Source organism: Xenopus tropicalis, chromosome 5, assembly GCF_000004195.4.
Source record: "Xenopus tropicalis strain Nigerian chromosome 5, UCB_Xtro_10.0, whole genome shotgun sequence".
Classification (NCBI taxonomy): domain Eukaryota; kingdom Metazoa; phylum Chordata; class Amphibia; order Anura; family Pipidae; genus Xenopus; species Xenopus tropicalis.
Window position 1 is genome coordinate 88,398,891 of NC_030681.2, and position 15,039 is coordinate 88,413,929.

Genomic DNA, 15,039 nt, shown 5'->3' on the forward strand with positions numbered 1-15,039 from the left:
CATTCCGAAAGTTGCGCAAAATGTTGCGATTTTTTCGTAGTGTTCGGATTCATTCAAGCTTCAGTATGGTGACTTTTCTTGGGCCAGGTTGGAGCTGCAGAGTGCCATTGAGTCCTATGGGAGGCTTCCAAAATCATGCTAAGTCTGAAAGTTTCGGCCGCCGCTTACGAGCGCTCAATATGAAAAAGTTGCGACAAGATACGAGCGAATCGTAATGGCTACGAAAAACTCGCGTTTTTTCGCGAAAATCGTATTGGTAACGAAAAAGTCGCGACAATTTCCGAAAAGTCGTAAAGGCGCCGAAAAAATCGCAAAAAATACGAAAAAGACGCAAAATGTTCGTTTTCCAATCGGAATTTTTCCAATTCGGATTCGAATTCGTGTCTTAGTAAATCAGCCCCTTAGTGTATAACTTGCATTTACATTATTTCTACGAAAGTGCATAACTTTTCACTTCTCAACTTTGAACCTCATTTTTCCTTTTTCTGCCCAGTTTTCCAATTTTGTCAAATTGCTCTGCAATCCTGCATGGATCTTATAGTTTTGCACAATTTTCTTGGCGTCCTACAGGCAGCACACAATGGGTTAAGGACCGGACCCATCCCTGGTAGGACAGAACAACAACCAATAAGAAAGACCATATTAAACTAAGATTTATTTATCCTGGTCGATATATATAGTCATGGAGCCAGTAAAGCTCTTCTCCTCTTACTTCATGTCTATTTTCTACTCTTTCCTTTATATGTTTTGCATTGCTATTTTCTTTTTTCCTTTCTTTCTTTATTACCATTTTTGGTTTTTTGATATGTATAAAATCGGTGAAGTTAGAACTGATTTAAAACCCTTGTAAAGGAAACAAGGCACGATTTTTATTTTTTTTGTTGTATTATTTTATTGAACTTTTAATATGCAACTGTAACAATGTTGATGTCGATTTGATTCATCAAGAAATAAAAAATAATAATAATAAAAAAAAAAGAAAGACCATATTAGACCCCCCCCCCTTGCTCCCCCCCCAGCAGTGTTTTTTCTGTCCTATCTAGGGTAGGAAATTGGGGGCGAGAACAATGGCATTGTCAACAGCAGGAAGGAGAACTCTCTGGCTCATGGCTTGGTCAGCTGATCTAGCCTCAAAGAACAGTTTAATTTCTATCCCCTTTGAGCCAGGGAAGTTGTTCGGTAGCCCGCTGGATACGTTATTGGAGAGTTTGGTTTCTGGAAAAGGAAAAACCTTGCCGCAAGATAAACAAAAGTTTTCAGAAAGGAAGTCCTTTCGCTCCTCTTCAAGAAGGTTTTCACCATGCACTGACTCTTCTAGAAGATCAAATAGAGATTTCAACAGATCCAGAGGTTTCAGATCCAGATCTAACAATTTTAGATCAAGATGGACTGATAAGGAGTCCAAGTAAAAGAAAGAGGCCAACCAAGGAAAGTCTGGGTTATTCTGACACCAGAAGACAGGAGGAAGTAGGCGGCAGGCTGTCTTTCTTCCTCCAGGCTTGGGAGAAGACGACTTCAGATGTATGGGTCCTCAGTATTATAAAAGAAGGATATTTCATAAATTTCCACTCTCCTCCAGAGCACAGGTTCTGTATCAACAGCCCCAAGGCAGACCAAAGAAAGCAAACAGCTCTAGAAAAAGCCATAACAGAGTTCATACAAATGAAAGTATTAGAACCTGTTCCATCTTCAGAAAGAAAGAGGGGAATCTACTCTCATGTGTTTCTAATACCAAAACAAGGGGGCTGTTTCAGATTGAAATGAAGTGATAGATTTGAAGTATCTAAACCAGTTTATAAAGTAAGAAAAATTTCGGATGGAAATGGTCAAGTCGGCATTAGGCATTCTTCGAGAGGGCCACTTAATGGTTACAATCGATTTAAAGGATGCCTATTTGCATATACCAATTCATCAGGGGAGCAGGAAATTTCTGCGGATAGCAGTAGTATTGGGCTCCACTCTCCTCCATCTCCAGTTCAAGGCCTTGCCCTTTTGGATCACTTCGGCTCCGAGAGTCTTTACGAAAGTGATAGTGGTCCTGGCGGCAGCTCTTCAGAAGCATGGAGTATATGTAGTGCCATATCTGGACGACTGGCTCATAAAAGCTCCTTCTTATGCCCAGTTACTTTATCACAAAGACTTGACGATTGCTATGTTGGAGAGTCACGGGTGGATCGTCAACAAGGCAAAGTCAAACCTCGATCCAGTGTCATCCATCAGGTTCTTGGGGTTCCAGTTAGACACAGTCAAAATGAAGGTTTTTCTTCCACCAGGCAAGATCTCTGCTCTCCAATCAGCAGTGAAAGCTCCAGAGTTGCTCCGATCTTGTATCCCTGCGTTTTTCCATGAAAGTCCTAGGATTGATGACAGCTTCCTTGGAAGTAGTTCCTTGGGCGAAAGCTCATATCCGTCCTCTACAACGTTGGATCTTGCAAGTGTGGGATTGGTCCATTATGTCTCTGGACAAGAAGTTCTGTATGACGGCCGGTCTCAAGAGAGATCTGAATTGGTGGTGCAAGACTCAGCGTCTGGTGCGGGGCAAGTCCTTCAAAGTGCTAGAGTTTCTTTCCTTGATGACAGACGCCTCTGCCTTTGGTTTGGGAGCCCACCTTGGGGGATCATATAGCCCAAGGCAGGTGGTCATTATGGGAGAATACTCAATCTTCGAATTTCAGAGAGTTGAGAACAGTCAGGCTGGCCTTATTGAAATTCAGAGGGCTGGTGAAGCATCATCAAATCCTGATTCATTCCAAAAACATAGTGACGGTGGCTTACTTGCATGGGGGGACCAGAGTCCCTCTGCTGATGAAAGAATGCCAGAGGATCATGTCTTGGGTAGAGAGGAATCTCCAGTCAATCAGGGCTGTTCACATAAAAGGTGTGGACAATTTTTTTGCCGACGCTTTGAGCCGGACCACTGTGAGGCAGGGGGAGTGGGAACTCAATCCCCAAGTGTTTCTTCAAATAATTCAGAGATGGGGGTCTCTCGAGATAGATTTGATGGCGTCATGGCAGAACAAGAAGCTACCCCGATTTTGTTCTCTGTTGGAAGAGGACAATCCTACCTTTGTGGATGCGATGTTGATTCCATGGGCATTCAGGTTGGCATACATCTTTCCACCTCTGCCTATGATTCAGAGAGTACTCCAGAAGGTCAGGCAAGATCATGCATCAGTAATCCTGATTGCCCCCCATTGGCCCAGGAGGACATGGTTCTCCGACCTGATGGTGATGTCCCAAGGGGATTTCTGGATTCTTCCACCCAAATCTTCTCTTTCAGAGGCACCTGAAGCACCCGAATCCAGCCAGATGGAGTCTAGCAGCCTGGAGGCTGAGAGGGAGATATTAGCCCTTCAAGGCCTTTCTCGGGATGTGGTAGGCACCCTGCTGTATGCCAGAAAACAGTCGACATCCACAATATATGCCAGAGTGTGGAAGATTTTCGGTTCCTGCTGCTTGTCCATTGTCAGAAATCCTTCAGTTTCTGCTGGATGGGTTTTCAAAAGGACTAAAACCAGATAAAACATAAGAGTTCAGTATTTCTGATTTTTCCCTGTTCTAATCAACCAATGGTCTCACCCCTTCTTGCTTAGTTTATTTTACTATTTACATATTTAGTATTTACTAGTTACATATTTTACTCTTTGCAGCAATACCCCTTTCCATCTCTATTTTAGCTTGCCTGATAGCTTTTTTCATGCTTTATTGGCTTCCTTGTACCTGATGAAAGTTTATGCTGTCCCAGTTAAAAGCATGTTTTTTTCTTACCAGCCTCAACACTAACACTTTTAGCCAACCAGAAAGGTTTGGCTTTGCGATGTCTTTCCTTGCTTACAAGGGGAATATACTGACCTGTATACTTGTTAAGCAACATATTAAAGATATTACATTTTCCTTCCGTGTTTAACCCTATAAAAAGCCTTTCCCAGTTGACACATTGCAGAGATGCCCTTATACTGGCACGTCTAAAATTGAGTGTTTTAGTTACTCCCTTATAGAGCTGTCTCTGCAACAAAATCTCAAAGAAGACCATGTTATGATCACTCTTCCCTAAATGCTCACCCACACTAATGTTAGAGATAAGTTCAGCATTATTAGTCCAAAAGAGAATCATTACTAGTAGGTTCTTGAACTGCCTGAAATAAAATGTTGTCATTTAATATATTCACAAATCTGCTAGCTTTTTCTGGACATGAATACACATAGATTCTGCCAGTATATTCTTCCCAACATCTTGCCTTTTATTCTAACCTACTCTTATTTAGACGTTTATTGAATAAAATAAAAACTGTTTATGTATAGAAGAATTAGGTTTTTATTAGAAATTATCTGTAGCTTTTCACATTGCCAATGTTATTTTGCCCAGAGATGCCCCACAGTTCCAATGCTTAGCATCCTTTTATTACTTTGATAAATTATATACTGTATTTTTCGCCCTATAAGACGCTCCGGAATATAAGACACACCCAATTTTAAAGGAGGAAAATCTAAAAAAAAAGATTCTGAACTAAATACTGTAGTAAAATATTTTATATCAACTGTATAAAGTTAATTGTCTCTGGGCTCGCACATAATGAGGATTCCCCCAGGGCCCCCCCCCAAGTATCCTTCAGCTTCCCCCAGGCCCCTCCCAAGTATCCTTTAGCTTCCCCCAGGGCCCCCCCAAGTATCCTTTAGCTTCCCCCAGGCCCCCCCCCAAGTATCCTTTAGCTTCCCCCAGGGCCCCCCCAAGTATCCTTTAGCTTCCCCCAGGGCCCCCCCAAGTATCCTTCAGCTTCCCCCAGCCCCCCCCCAAGTATCCTTCAGCTTCCCCCAGGGCCCCCCCAAGTATCCTTCAGCTTCCCCCAGGGCCCCCCAAGTATCTTTCAGCTTCCCCCAGGCCCCCCCAAGTATCCTTCAGCTTCCCCCAGGGCCCCCCCAAGTATCCTTCAGCTTCCACAGGGCCCCCCCAAGTATCCATCAGCTTCCCCCAGGGCCCCCCCAAGTATCCTACAGCTTTCCCCAGGGCCCCCCCAGGTATCCTTCAGCTTCCCCCAGGCCCCCCCCCCAAGTATCCTTCAGCTTCCCCCAGGGCCCCCCCAAGTATCCTTCAGCTTCCCCCAGCCCCCCCCATGTATCCTTCAGCTTCCCCCAGGGCCCCCCCCAAGTATCCTTCAGCGTCCCCCAGGGCCTCCAAGCATCCTCCAGCTCCCCCACGGCACCCCCAGCATTCTTCAGCTTCCCCCAGGGCCCCCAAGCACCTTCCATTTCCCCCCTAACCTACCCCCAGCGGCCTCCGGCTCCCGTGATGTTCTCCTCTCTGTGCCGCAGCTCCCAGCTGCTTCTGTGCTTTTATAAGGTTGCGCCCTGTGCGTGTGACGTCACTACGCACGGGCGCAACCTTATAAAAGCAAGGATGCGGCAGAGAGCTGCGGCACAGAGAGGAAGACAGTTCGCCGTATAAGACGCACCAACTTTTCCCCCCCCCCAGTTTTGGGGAAGAAAAAGTGTGTCTTATACGGCGAAAAATACGGTAATCTCTTGAAGATACACATCATTTTGGCAGGCTTTATGAGTCAGGGAAGAGCATTCTTTTATTTTGTTATAAATAATATTAATAGCCCTGGTATTGTTCAGATTAAACATGCCTTCAGACAAAACTCATAACCTTTATTTTTCTCTGGCTATAATTTTCAGAGCTGAAATCATGATATTGTGTAACTGTCCAAGGCTGGAAAAGGTTTAATTAGTTCCTGTAGGCTGGGTTTATCCAGTAATCCCATGATGCCACCCACTTTTCCATCCACCATGTGGAAAACTCATATTCCAATGCTCAAGGCTTATATAATGTTACAGTAGGCTGCCTTTACTATAATAGCATATAAGTTATGGCTCTTCAATCAAAAAATGTCATGTTATAATTTTACCATTTAGTGCAGTGGGAATTTACTGAGAAATTGATGCAGATGCTGAATATGCTGAAGACATAGTACAGGGAAAGGCAGTCTGCAGCTTTATCTGAACGCAGCATACTTCTGATGATGCAGTGAGATGTAGCTCAGCAACAGCTACAAACTCACAGGTTGCCACCCACTGATGGAATGCGCTGTTTGCATAATAACTTGCTATAACAGACTGATCACCATCATCATTTATTTATATAGCGCCAGCAAGTTATACAGCACATTACATTAATCAAAATATTGTGAAGCATAGGAATAGAGGGTACTGCATTAAGTAGCTGAACATACTATTTAAATCAATGTTATTTTAACATAGTACATCAAAAAAAAGCCATTGGTAATGGATATTTTGAATGTACATACATCCATCTAATGTTTGAATATGCATAATTATTACCGATTTCAGGATATTCACTTGATTTTTCCAACCTGTAAAAAAATATGCGATAACAAAAGAACATTTGGCCATTCTGAAAAAACTGTTTAAATGTTATCTTCATGTAAAGGGTATATTACTTTGCCTTAGTGCTCATTTAGGCAACAATTGGCAACGACAGGACCATTTATGGCTTGCAGCCATCCATCTCCTCATCTTGCATGTCTAACAGAAAAGATACAGACAGTCAGACTTGGGTACTAGGGCCCACCAGAGAACCTCCCACCAAGGGCCCATCAATCCAGTAGACTGGCATGTCCAGGGCCAACTGGGCCTGTCACCTTAGGGGCCCCCCACCCCAGACACACAAACCTCCAACCCCCGAACACCCATCATTTATTTACAAGTTATGGAACACCTGCTGGTGCAGTAATGACACAGCTGCCACACACCCACCAGCACTGTGCACTGCCCCTCACACCATATTTTTTTATTTAGCACAAAGTGCAGAGTGCAGCCAGACAGACCTGGACAAAGGTGCTTTTTGAATGACCACTAAAGGGTGCACCTTTGCGCTACTTATTGCTGTTGGGTCTAGGTAAATGACACCTAGTACTGAGAATGTACCTGCCATGGATTCTTGCTTTTATTATTTATATATGGTACCCTGGGCTTTAGTTGGGACAATTGTTTAGTGGTTGCAGCAAGGCCCTATTATTTTTATAAAATTGGGCTTTCCAACCTCTGCCCTTCAGCTGATTCCAAGTCTACTCTAACAGTCTAGCTGCCAAAGCTGTCTAGAAGTTGTATTTCAACAACAACTGAAAAGTCACAGTTTGGGCAGCATATATAAAGTGTTTTTTCTGACCATTCAAGCATACTGTTGCCATCTTGCACTGTGTTGCCTGCTATTCCCCACTCTTTCTACATGCAACTGCTGCTATGCTAGGTTTCACAATTCTGAGACCAAGGAAAAGAGTAGCACAAAATACAAGATATGCAAGAGTAAATATACTTAGGTTTTAAACAGAATTATTAATAATAACATCACAATTTTGTGGTCTTGTATTAAGAATATCACAGTTTTTATACATATTTGGAGAATTGGGTCAATCATAAATATAATACAGTCAACAAAGATACTTAATATAAATTAGAAGGATGTTAAATATTTTTGTCCTTCGTAATGAAAAACATATGTGCAATAGGAAACAAATACAAATGACCTGCATTAGAGACAACAGATGTTTTTGCATCAAGTTCAGTTCTTTTACCTGATCTAATAGCTATATGGGTATGGGACCTGTTATCCAGAACACTCAAAATATTTTGTGTGAGCAATAAAACACAATGCAGTACAATTCTGCTTGATAGGCTTCCTCTTTATTATTTTTGCTATTGTTTTGCATAGCTGACTGGAATGCACAGTGCATTCTCCATACATTTAGGGAAATCTCTGCCACTGCACAAGTAGCAGATGATTTCCCCACAGGTCTAGATCAGTATATGCTCTGTCATCAGTCTGTCAAAAGTTGTCACTCCTGATACATAGTGAGCTCTGGTACACCCAGAGTAGGACTGGAGCTTGGTACATTTGGAATATGTCAGTAAATTCTGCATGGCACAGAGTTGGTCAATTTCCACTCTAAATTCCTCTGAGTTTCCAGTAGCTTTAAATAAAGCACTTTGTAAGTCTGTGATAATTGAACTAGTAATGCTTTCCCTGACTGGTAACACTTATCCCCCTAGCTGATAAATGCCTCTAAGTATTTGTGTATGTTTATCCACTCAGCTAGGTGTATGTATATATTAAAGCAAAAGAAATATATAACAAAAATGCTTTTCTCATTTCCTTTCACTTTCCGTAAGCTTTCGAGTAGTATGGCTTTTCTTCCATATGTTTTACCAGTCAGCTGTGAAGGGTGCCGTGTTATGAGAAAATCTACTTTGCTGGCAGGAAAATAAAAATGAAAAATCCCCTCATTACTGATGCTCTACTGTGCCATTGGAAACCTCTCAGGTGGTTAAGAGATCAGGGACAACATAAAGAAAGAGGCAATTTTACCTGCACCAAATTTAGGAGGCATTTCAAATATATTAAATTAAATGTGGCAAAGAAACACTTTTATTCACAGTATTTTTACAACTGTTTGATGACTTTTCTAATATATCATTTACATTATAGGCTGTGTTTACAGTATATTAAAGGAACAGTAACACCAAAAAGTTAAAATGTTTTAAAGTGGTTAAAAGGTACTGTTTCCCTGCTCTGGTAAAAGTTGTGTGTTTGTGACAGTTTATATAAATAAGCTGCTGTGTAGCCGTGGAGGCAGCCATTCAAGCTGGAAAAAAAGGCACAGGATACATAGCAGATAACAGATAAGCTCTGTAGCATACAATTAGAATCTACTGTGTTCCTTAAAATAAAAAAAATAAATGTAAGGACCAGCACATAACTGCACCTGCACTAATGTGGCAAATCTATTGGCAGTAAAATGCCAAAATGACTTTCCCTCTCCTTTAACTTGTTCATTAATGACTTAGGGGAAGGTATTATAAGAAATTTTTATATATGTATTTTTTAGTGTTTGCAGATGACACAAGACTCTGAAGCCCAATTAATTCTATCCAGGATGTGGCATCCTTGCAGTAGGTTCTTGACAAACTAGCAATCTGGGCAGCTAAAATGAGATTTAATGTGGATAAATGTAAGGTTATGCACCTGGGATGTAAAAATATGCAAGCCACTTATACCCTTAATGGGACTGCACTAGGCAAATCCATAATGGAGAAGGACCTTGGAGTCCTTGTAGATAATAAACTTGGCTGTAGCAAGAAATGCCAGTAAGCAGCTGCAAAAGCAAACAAGGTTTTGAGCTGTATAAAAATGGGCATAGATTTGCAGGAGGAGGGGGGTTATACTTCCCCTTTACAGAGCGCTGGTAAGGCCCCATCTAGAATATGCCATGTAGTTTTGGTCTCCAGTGCTCACACAGGATATTATTGAGTTAGAGAGGGTCCAGAGAAGGGCAACTAAGCTGGTAAGAGGAATGGAAAGTCTCAGTTATAAAGAAAGACTGGCCAAGCTGGGGTTGTTTACACTGGAGAAGAGGTGCTTAAGGGAGGATATAATAACTATGTATAAATGTATAAGGGGTATTACAACTATCTATCTGATGCTTTATTTACCAGTAGGTTCATCCAGCAGACACATGCTGATTAGAAGAAACAAGGTTCCATTAAATATTTGTAAAGGGTTTATTTATTGCAAGAGCTGTAAAGTTGTGGAATTCCCTCCCTGTCCTACTGGCTGATACATTAGATGGCTTTTTAGGAAGTGAGGAAATACAGGGTTATGAAAGATAGTTCATAGTACAATTTGATCCATAGATTGGTCTGATTGCCATCTTGGAGCCAGGAAGGATTTTTTTCCGGCTCTGTACCAAATTGGAGAGGCTTCAAAAGGTTTTTTTTTTCTTGATGGACATGTGTCTTTTTTCAACCTGACTTGCTATGTTACTATGTTAATATGAGTTATGCCATGGAATGCCTGCAAACTTTATTTAGCTATCTAAAGTCATTATGTTCAACCTTGTGAAATTAACCCTTGCACTAGGTACAGCATGTGGTACTTTAGCAAAAAAGTAGGTATCTGGAACAACATGCTCAACAGCAAATGTAAGTGTGTAATGTAAACTAGGGACTTTGCTAATGTAACCATGCTGAGTTGATAATCTGATCAGTGCCATTTATGTGTATTAAAGGACCTATAAATCCCCTACAAAAACATTTTATCCGTAAACAGCCTCTTTGAAATCTTTAAAGACTTGGCACTTCAGTTGTCCAAGTTGTCCAGTTTTCTAATTGGGCCAGTGTTGTTAGTGGAGTACCGCAGGGGTCAGTCCTTGGTCCTTTTTAATTTGTTTATTAATGACCTGGAGGTGGAAATATAAAGTACTGTTTCTTTTTTTGCAGATGATACGAAATTGTGCAAAACTATAAGTTCCATGCAGGATGCTGCCACTTTGCAGAGCAATATGACAAAATTGGAAAACTGGGCAGCAAAATGAAAAATGAGGTTCAGTGTTTACAAGTGCAAAGTTATGCACTTTGGTAAAAAAAAATAATATAAATGCAACTTATACACTAAATGGTAGTGTGTTGGGGGGATCCTTACATGAAAAGGATCTGGAGATTTTTGTAGATAACAAATTGTCTAATTCCAGGCAGTGTCATTTAGTGGCTACTAAAGCAAATAAAGTGCTGTCTTAAAAAATGGCATTGACTCAAGGGATGAAAGCATAATTTTGCCCCTTTATAGGTCCCTGGTAAGGCCTCACCTTGAGTATGCAGTGCAGTTTTGGGCTCCAGTCCTTAACAAGGATATTAATGAGCTGGAGAGAGTGCAGAGACCTGCAACTAAACTAGTAAAGGGGATGGAAGATTTAAGATATGAGGTTAGACTATCAAGGTTAGGGTTGTTTTCTCTGTAGAAAAGGTGATTGCGAGGGGACATGATTACTCTGTACAAGTACATTAGAGGGGATTATAGGCAGTTGGGGGATGTTCTTTTTTCCCATAAAAACAATCAGCGCACCAGAGGTCACCCCTTCAGATTAGAGGAACAGAGCTTCCATTTGAAGCAGCGTAGGTGGTTTTTCACGGTGAGGGCAGTGAGGTTGTGGAATGCCCTTCCTAGTGATGTTGTAATGGCAGATTCTGTTAATGCCTTTAAGAGGGGCCTGGATGAGTTCTTGAACAAGCATAGTATCAAAGGCTATTGTGATACTAAAATTTACAGTTAGTATTGGTGTTGGTATATATGGTTTATGTATGTGAGTGTATAGATAGGTCAGTATAGGTTTGTGTGTGCTGGGTCTACTTGCAAGGGTTTGTTTTGTAAGCTTTAGTAAGAAAATATACAACAAATAAAGTCAGTGCTTTTACATATATACATGAAAAAAAATCTCTCTCACCATTTGGTGTCACCATGGATTAAAGTGCGACCTCAATGTGAATTAGTCCATTAGAGTCAAATCTATAACTCCATAAAATTGCTTATTTAGTTTCCAGAAACAGGAGATACACAATAATTTATCCTATAAGGCAAAATCAAAATGTTGCAAAGCCTAGTTATGCATCAGTAATCTGCCATTTTCAAGCATCAGGACAACAATCACATCTTAAAGGAGACATATCCTGTAAAAATGATGAATGTACCAGGGAATTATACTCCTCTAGATATAGAAGGATTGTGCTTAAAATTGTGTTTCTGACTGATTTATTGAGAAATTCCCCCCAAACCCCCACTAGCCCCGCCCATCTGTGCCACTTCCTGCTGGCTGAATTCTCCGGATGAGCTGGGGAGCCGGCGGCCCTCCGTACTCTGCACTGTAGGATAGGAACCAATCAGCAGCTAGGCTGACCTGATAGGGAACTGAAGCCTGTCTGTGCTTGTGTGAGTGCAGGGCTGTGATTGGCTCTCCCCCTCCTACTGTGCTTCTGGCAGGGACCGTTAGGACACGCCCACCCCTCATGTGAAACCCAGACAGGGACCTGAGAGGATCTATAGGGAGCTCCAATAAAGGGGCCATTGTTACAGATAGGGTTAATGTTTAGCCCAAAGGGAAACCAGCACCGGATATTATTCATAATTGCCTACAGGGTTAGGGGTTTCCCATTTATCCAATATGTCTCCTTTAAATCAAAACACAGCTCAAAATTAACAGGCCATTTAATGCCCTTTGTGCCACGCAATCCAGTTTGTGGATTTAGAAGGCCTCTCTTTTAACAAAACTGTATCATAGTCCCCTCTTCTTGCCCTAGTGGCCGGGTTGGATTGGGCTGCCCAGACCCAATCCCTGTCACCACTCCCCCAGCTGCCGGTGGGGACACGTTGAAAGTTTCACTTAGGCGTGCTCAGGGGAGGACGTCGGGGGGTGGCACGGCGGGGGCACCTTGGGGGGTCTGGGGCCCCTGAACCCCCCAGTCTGACCCTGCCTGGTGGAGCCATGTTCTATTGGCATATACCTAAAAGCAGCAGCAGAGGTATACCTGGCCTCTGCCCAATATTTTACTTCTAACTGCCCTGTCTGCATCTAAAGCTGCCTTAATCCTGGCTCTGTATATTCTAATCTTTCTTTCAGTTGTCTCATGTTTTCACCGCAATAAATTAAATTGCATATGTATTTGATAATGTATACAATCATTGATGTGTTATATGACATTCTGTGTTATGGGTTATAATGGGTTTTAATGTTTGAAATGGGTGACCTGTATTAAAGCACCACACATTGAAAAATGCTGTGTCTGGGGCTTGTGATATTTTTTAACTGCATCAGAGTAGCTCAGGTTTTCTTTTAAAGTGAAATTTATATTTCTCTATGTTTTTATTATTTATTATAGGGCAGAGCATCCCTTAATCACGAGAAAGAACGTTTTGCACACCCGCATAAGGAGATGAAGAGCTTGGAAGAAGTTGTTAAAGACATCAAACCTACTGTACTGATAGGTATGAACAGTTTCGTCCAAATTTTGTGGGGGAAATATGGTTTCTATCCCATTGTTTTCTCTTAGAGCTAAATAATAGTTGTTTTTATTTGAATATTAATTCTACAATTTATAGTCTGCCAAAATGCATGCCTTGGCCAGAGGTTTTTCTTAGGCCCTGCCAATTCAGTCTCACCCTCTAGTTGATACAAAAACAATGGTTGTTTGTATTGCCGTGAGAGCCTTAGCAGCCAAGAGCAGAAAAAATCTTCAAATTACATGTTCAAAATGTAGCACCCAGTTAAAATATATCAATGAAAATATGCACAGAAAGAGTGTTGTAGTCATTTTCATACTTTATCTAGCAACTAGGTAGTAGTTTAAGTTATTAAAATAAAACTATACCCTTACAGAACCATAATGACTCTCAACAACCAGTAAGCATTTAAATTGCAAGCTGCAAAAACACAGAAGGAGGCAAATAGCTTAATAACTATAAAGACCAACTGAAAAGTGGCAAAGAAAAAAAACATTTTATAACACAGTAAAAGTAAACTTAAATGTGAATACCCCTTTAAAGCTATTTTGATTCATAGCTATGCAATAAAGAATACTGTATATTTTATGCTACAATCTTTTGCACTCATACAAAAATATCATTAAACAGGCTTGGCTTCTATATTCACTTTTATCTTAGCCAACAGTGTGGAACACATGCATGAAAAGCTCTGTGTCTGGGCCATACTTTCTAATGTATCTTAAATCTTTCTGAATTTAGTGTATTTATTTGACCAACTCTGTGATGACGCAAACATACTATAGCTGAACAAACCTTTAACAGCTGTCAGAATCAAAAATATTTGCTTTTTCTTTCTATTAATATTCTTAAGCATATTGACTGAAAAGGTTTAGGTGCAATAAAACTGGATGTAGTAATACAATACACCACAAAAATGTTGCAAATGGTGGAAAATGTCACGTAAGTAAAAGCCCAGATAAATGGTAGGTAAATAAGCACAAAAAGCTAAATATAAAACATGTTGGTTGGATTTAAATTGTAAATCATTAGAACAAAAGCCTTGAATATAAGAAATGTAGTAAGCTCATAATAAACCAGTACATGGGTAAATTGGTAAAATTTATGAATGGTTTAATTGCAAATTAATTGGGTTGCTGTACAATTATATGTTTACAACAGACATATGTACAGTAATAGAATTTCCCAGCCTTAACTTATCATCTGACTGCCCAGTTGTAAGCAGTAATTAACCTTTAATCACGTCACCTACACCCAGGGTCGGACTGGGGGGTGGAGGGCCCACCGGGGCTCCCGCCCCAGGGGCCCTGCAGGTGCCCCAGCCGCGTCCCCTAACCCCCCCAAGGGCCCCCCTAACCCCCCCCGAAGGGCCCCCGCCTGACGTCCTCCCCGAGCGCCTATAAATTGAACGCGTCGAGGAGGAACAGTCAGTAGCTGGGAGCGCCGGCAAAGGTCGGACTGGGCCGCTGGGGCCCACTAGGGCCGGGGCCCACCGGGATTTTTCCCGGTGTCCCGGCGGCCCAGTCCGACCCTGCCTACACCAGGAAACACAAAGAGTGCTGGGAGTTGGAACAATCAACTCTTTATTTCTTTCTTCACCAAAGTGCACACCAATAAAGCCCTTGCTCTTCAACCACAGGCACACAGATCATAACACAACAGGATACAGTTTACAGTTACCCATGCCAGATTAGTGTAACAGTCAGGTTGCAAATCTTTTCCCCAGGCAAGTTTACTTTCTGGTCCCTCCAGTGTTCCCTGCCACTCTCACCATCAGCCTCCAGTGCCTTCATAGGGGTCCAGTCAGCACTTCCCCCCCTTTACAGGGCTTAGCCCAAAACACCAGCTTTGCCAGGTGCTCTGCAGTGGAAGTCCAACACTGTTTGCCACTACTTGTCGAATCCCAGAAGGCCTTCCTACACCCTCACTATCCACTTCAACCCTGACTGGCGGGGTACCCGCTGGGAAGCTACTCCCACTCACTCCTGGGTGGGGCTTTTTAGCTGCCCATTCTCACTAACCTGGGCTTCCTCACACCATTACAGTGTGCTATAACACAAGCTAGGCCCTCGCTAGCTAGTTTGCCTACCTCTTCCTGTTTTAGTCCCTTCTGCCGGTCAGATGACTTCCTGCGTGTGCCTGTTTCCCATGACGCATTCTCCTTCTTCCTTCTGGGACTTTCCCAACACTCACTA

At 41.9% G+C, this 15,039-nt stretch overlaps 1 protein-coding gene across 1 annotated transcript in view; it reads left to right on the plus strand.

Annotated features, from left to right (window-relative positions):
• The window catches only part of me1 (malic enzyme 1, NADP(+)-dependent, cytosolic), a 165,907-nt gene that overhangs the window by 133,092 nt on the left and 17,776 nt on the right, over nt 1-15,039 (plus strand). The window contains exon 10 of the mRNA XM_002938454.3: nt 12,724-12,829. Within this exon, the coding sequence (XP_002938500.1) occupies nt 12,724-12,829 (106 nt within the window). The remainder of the gene's footprint in view (nt 1-12,723; nt 12,830-15,039) is intronic.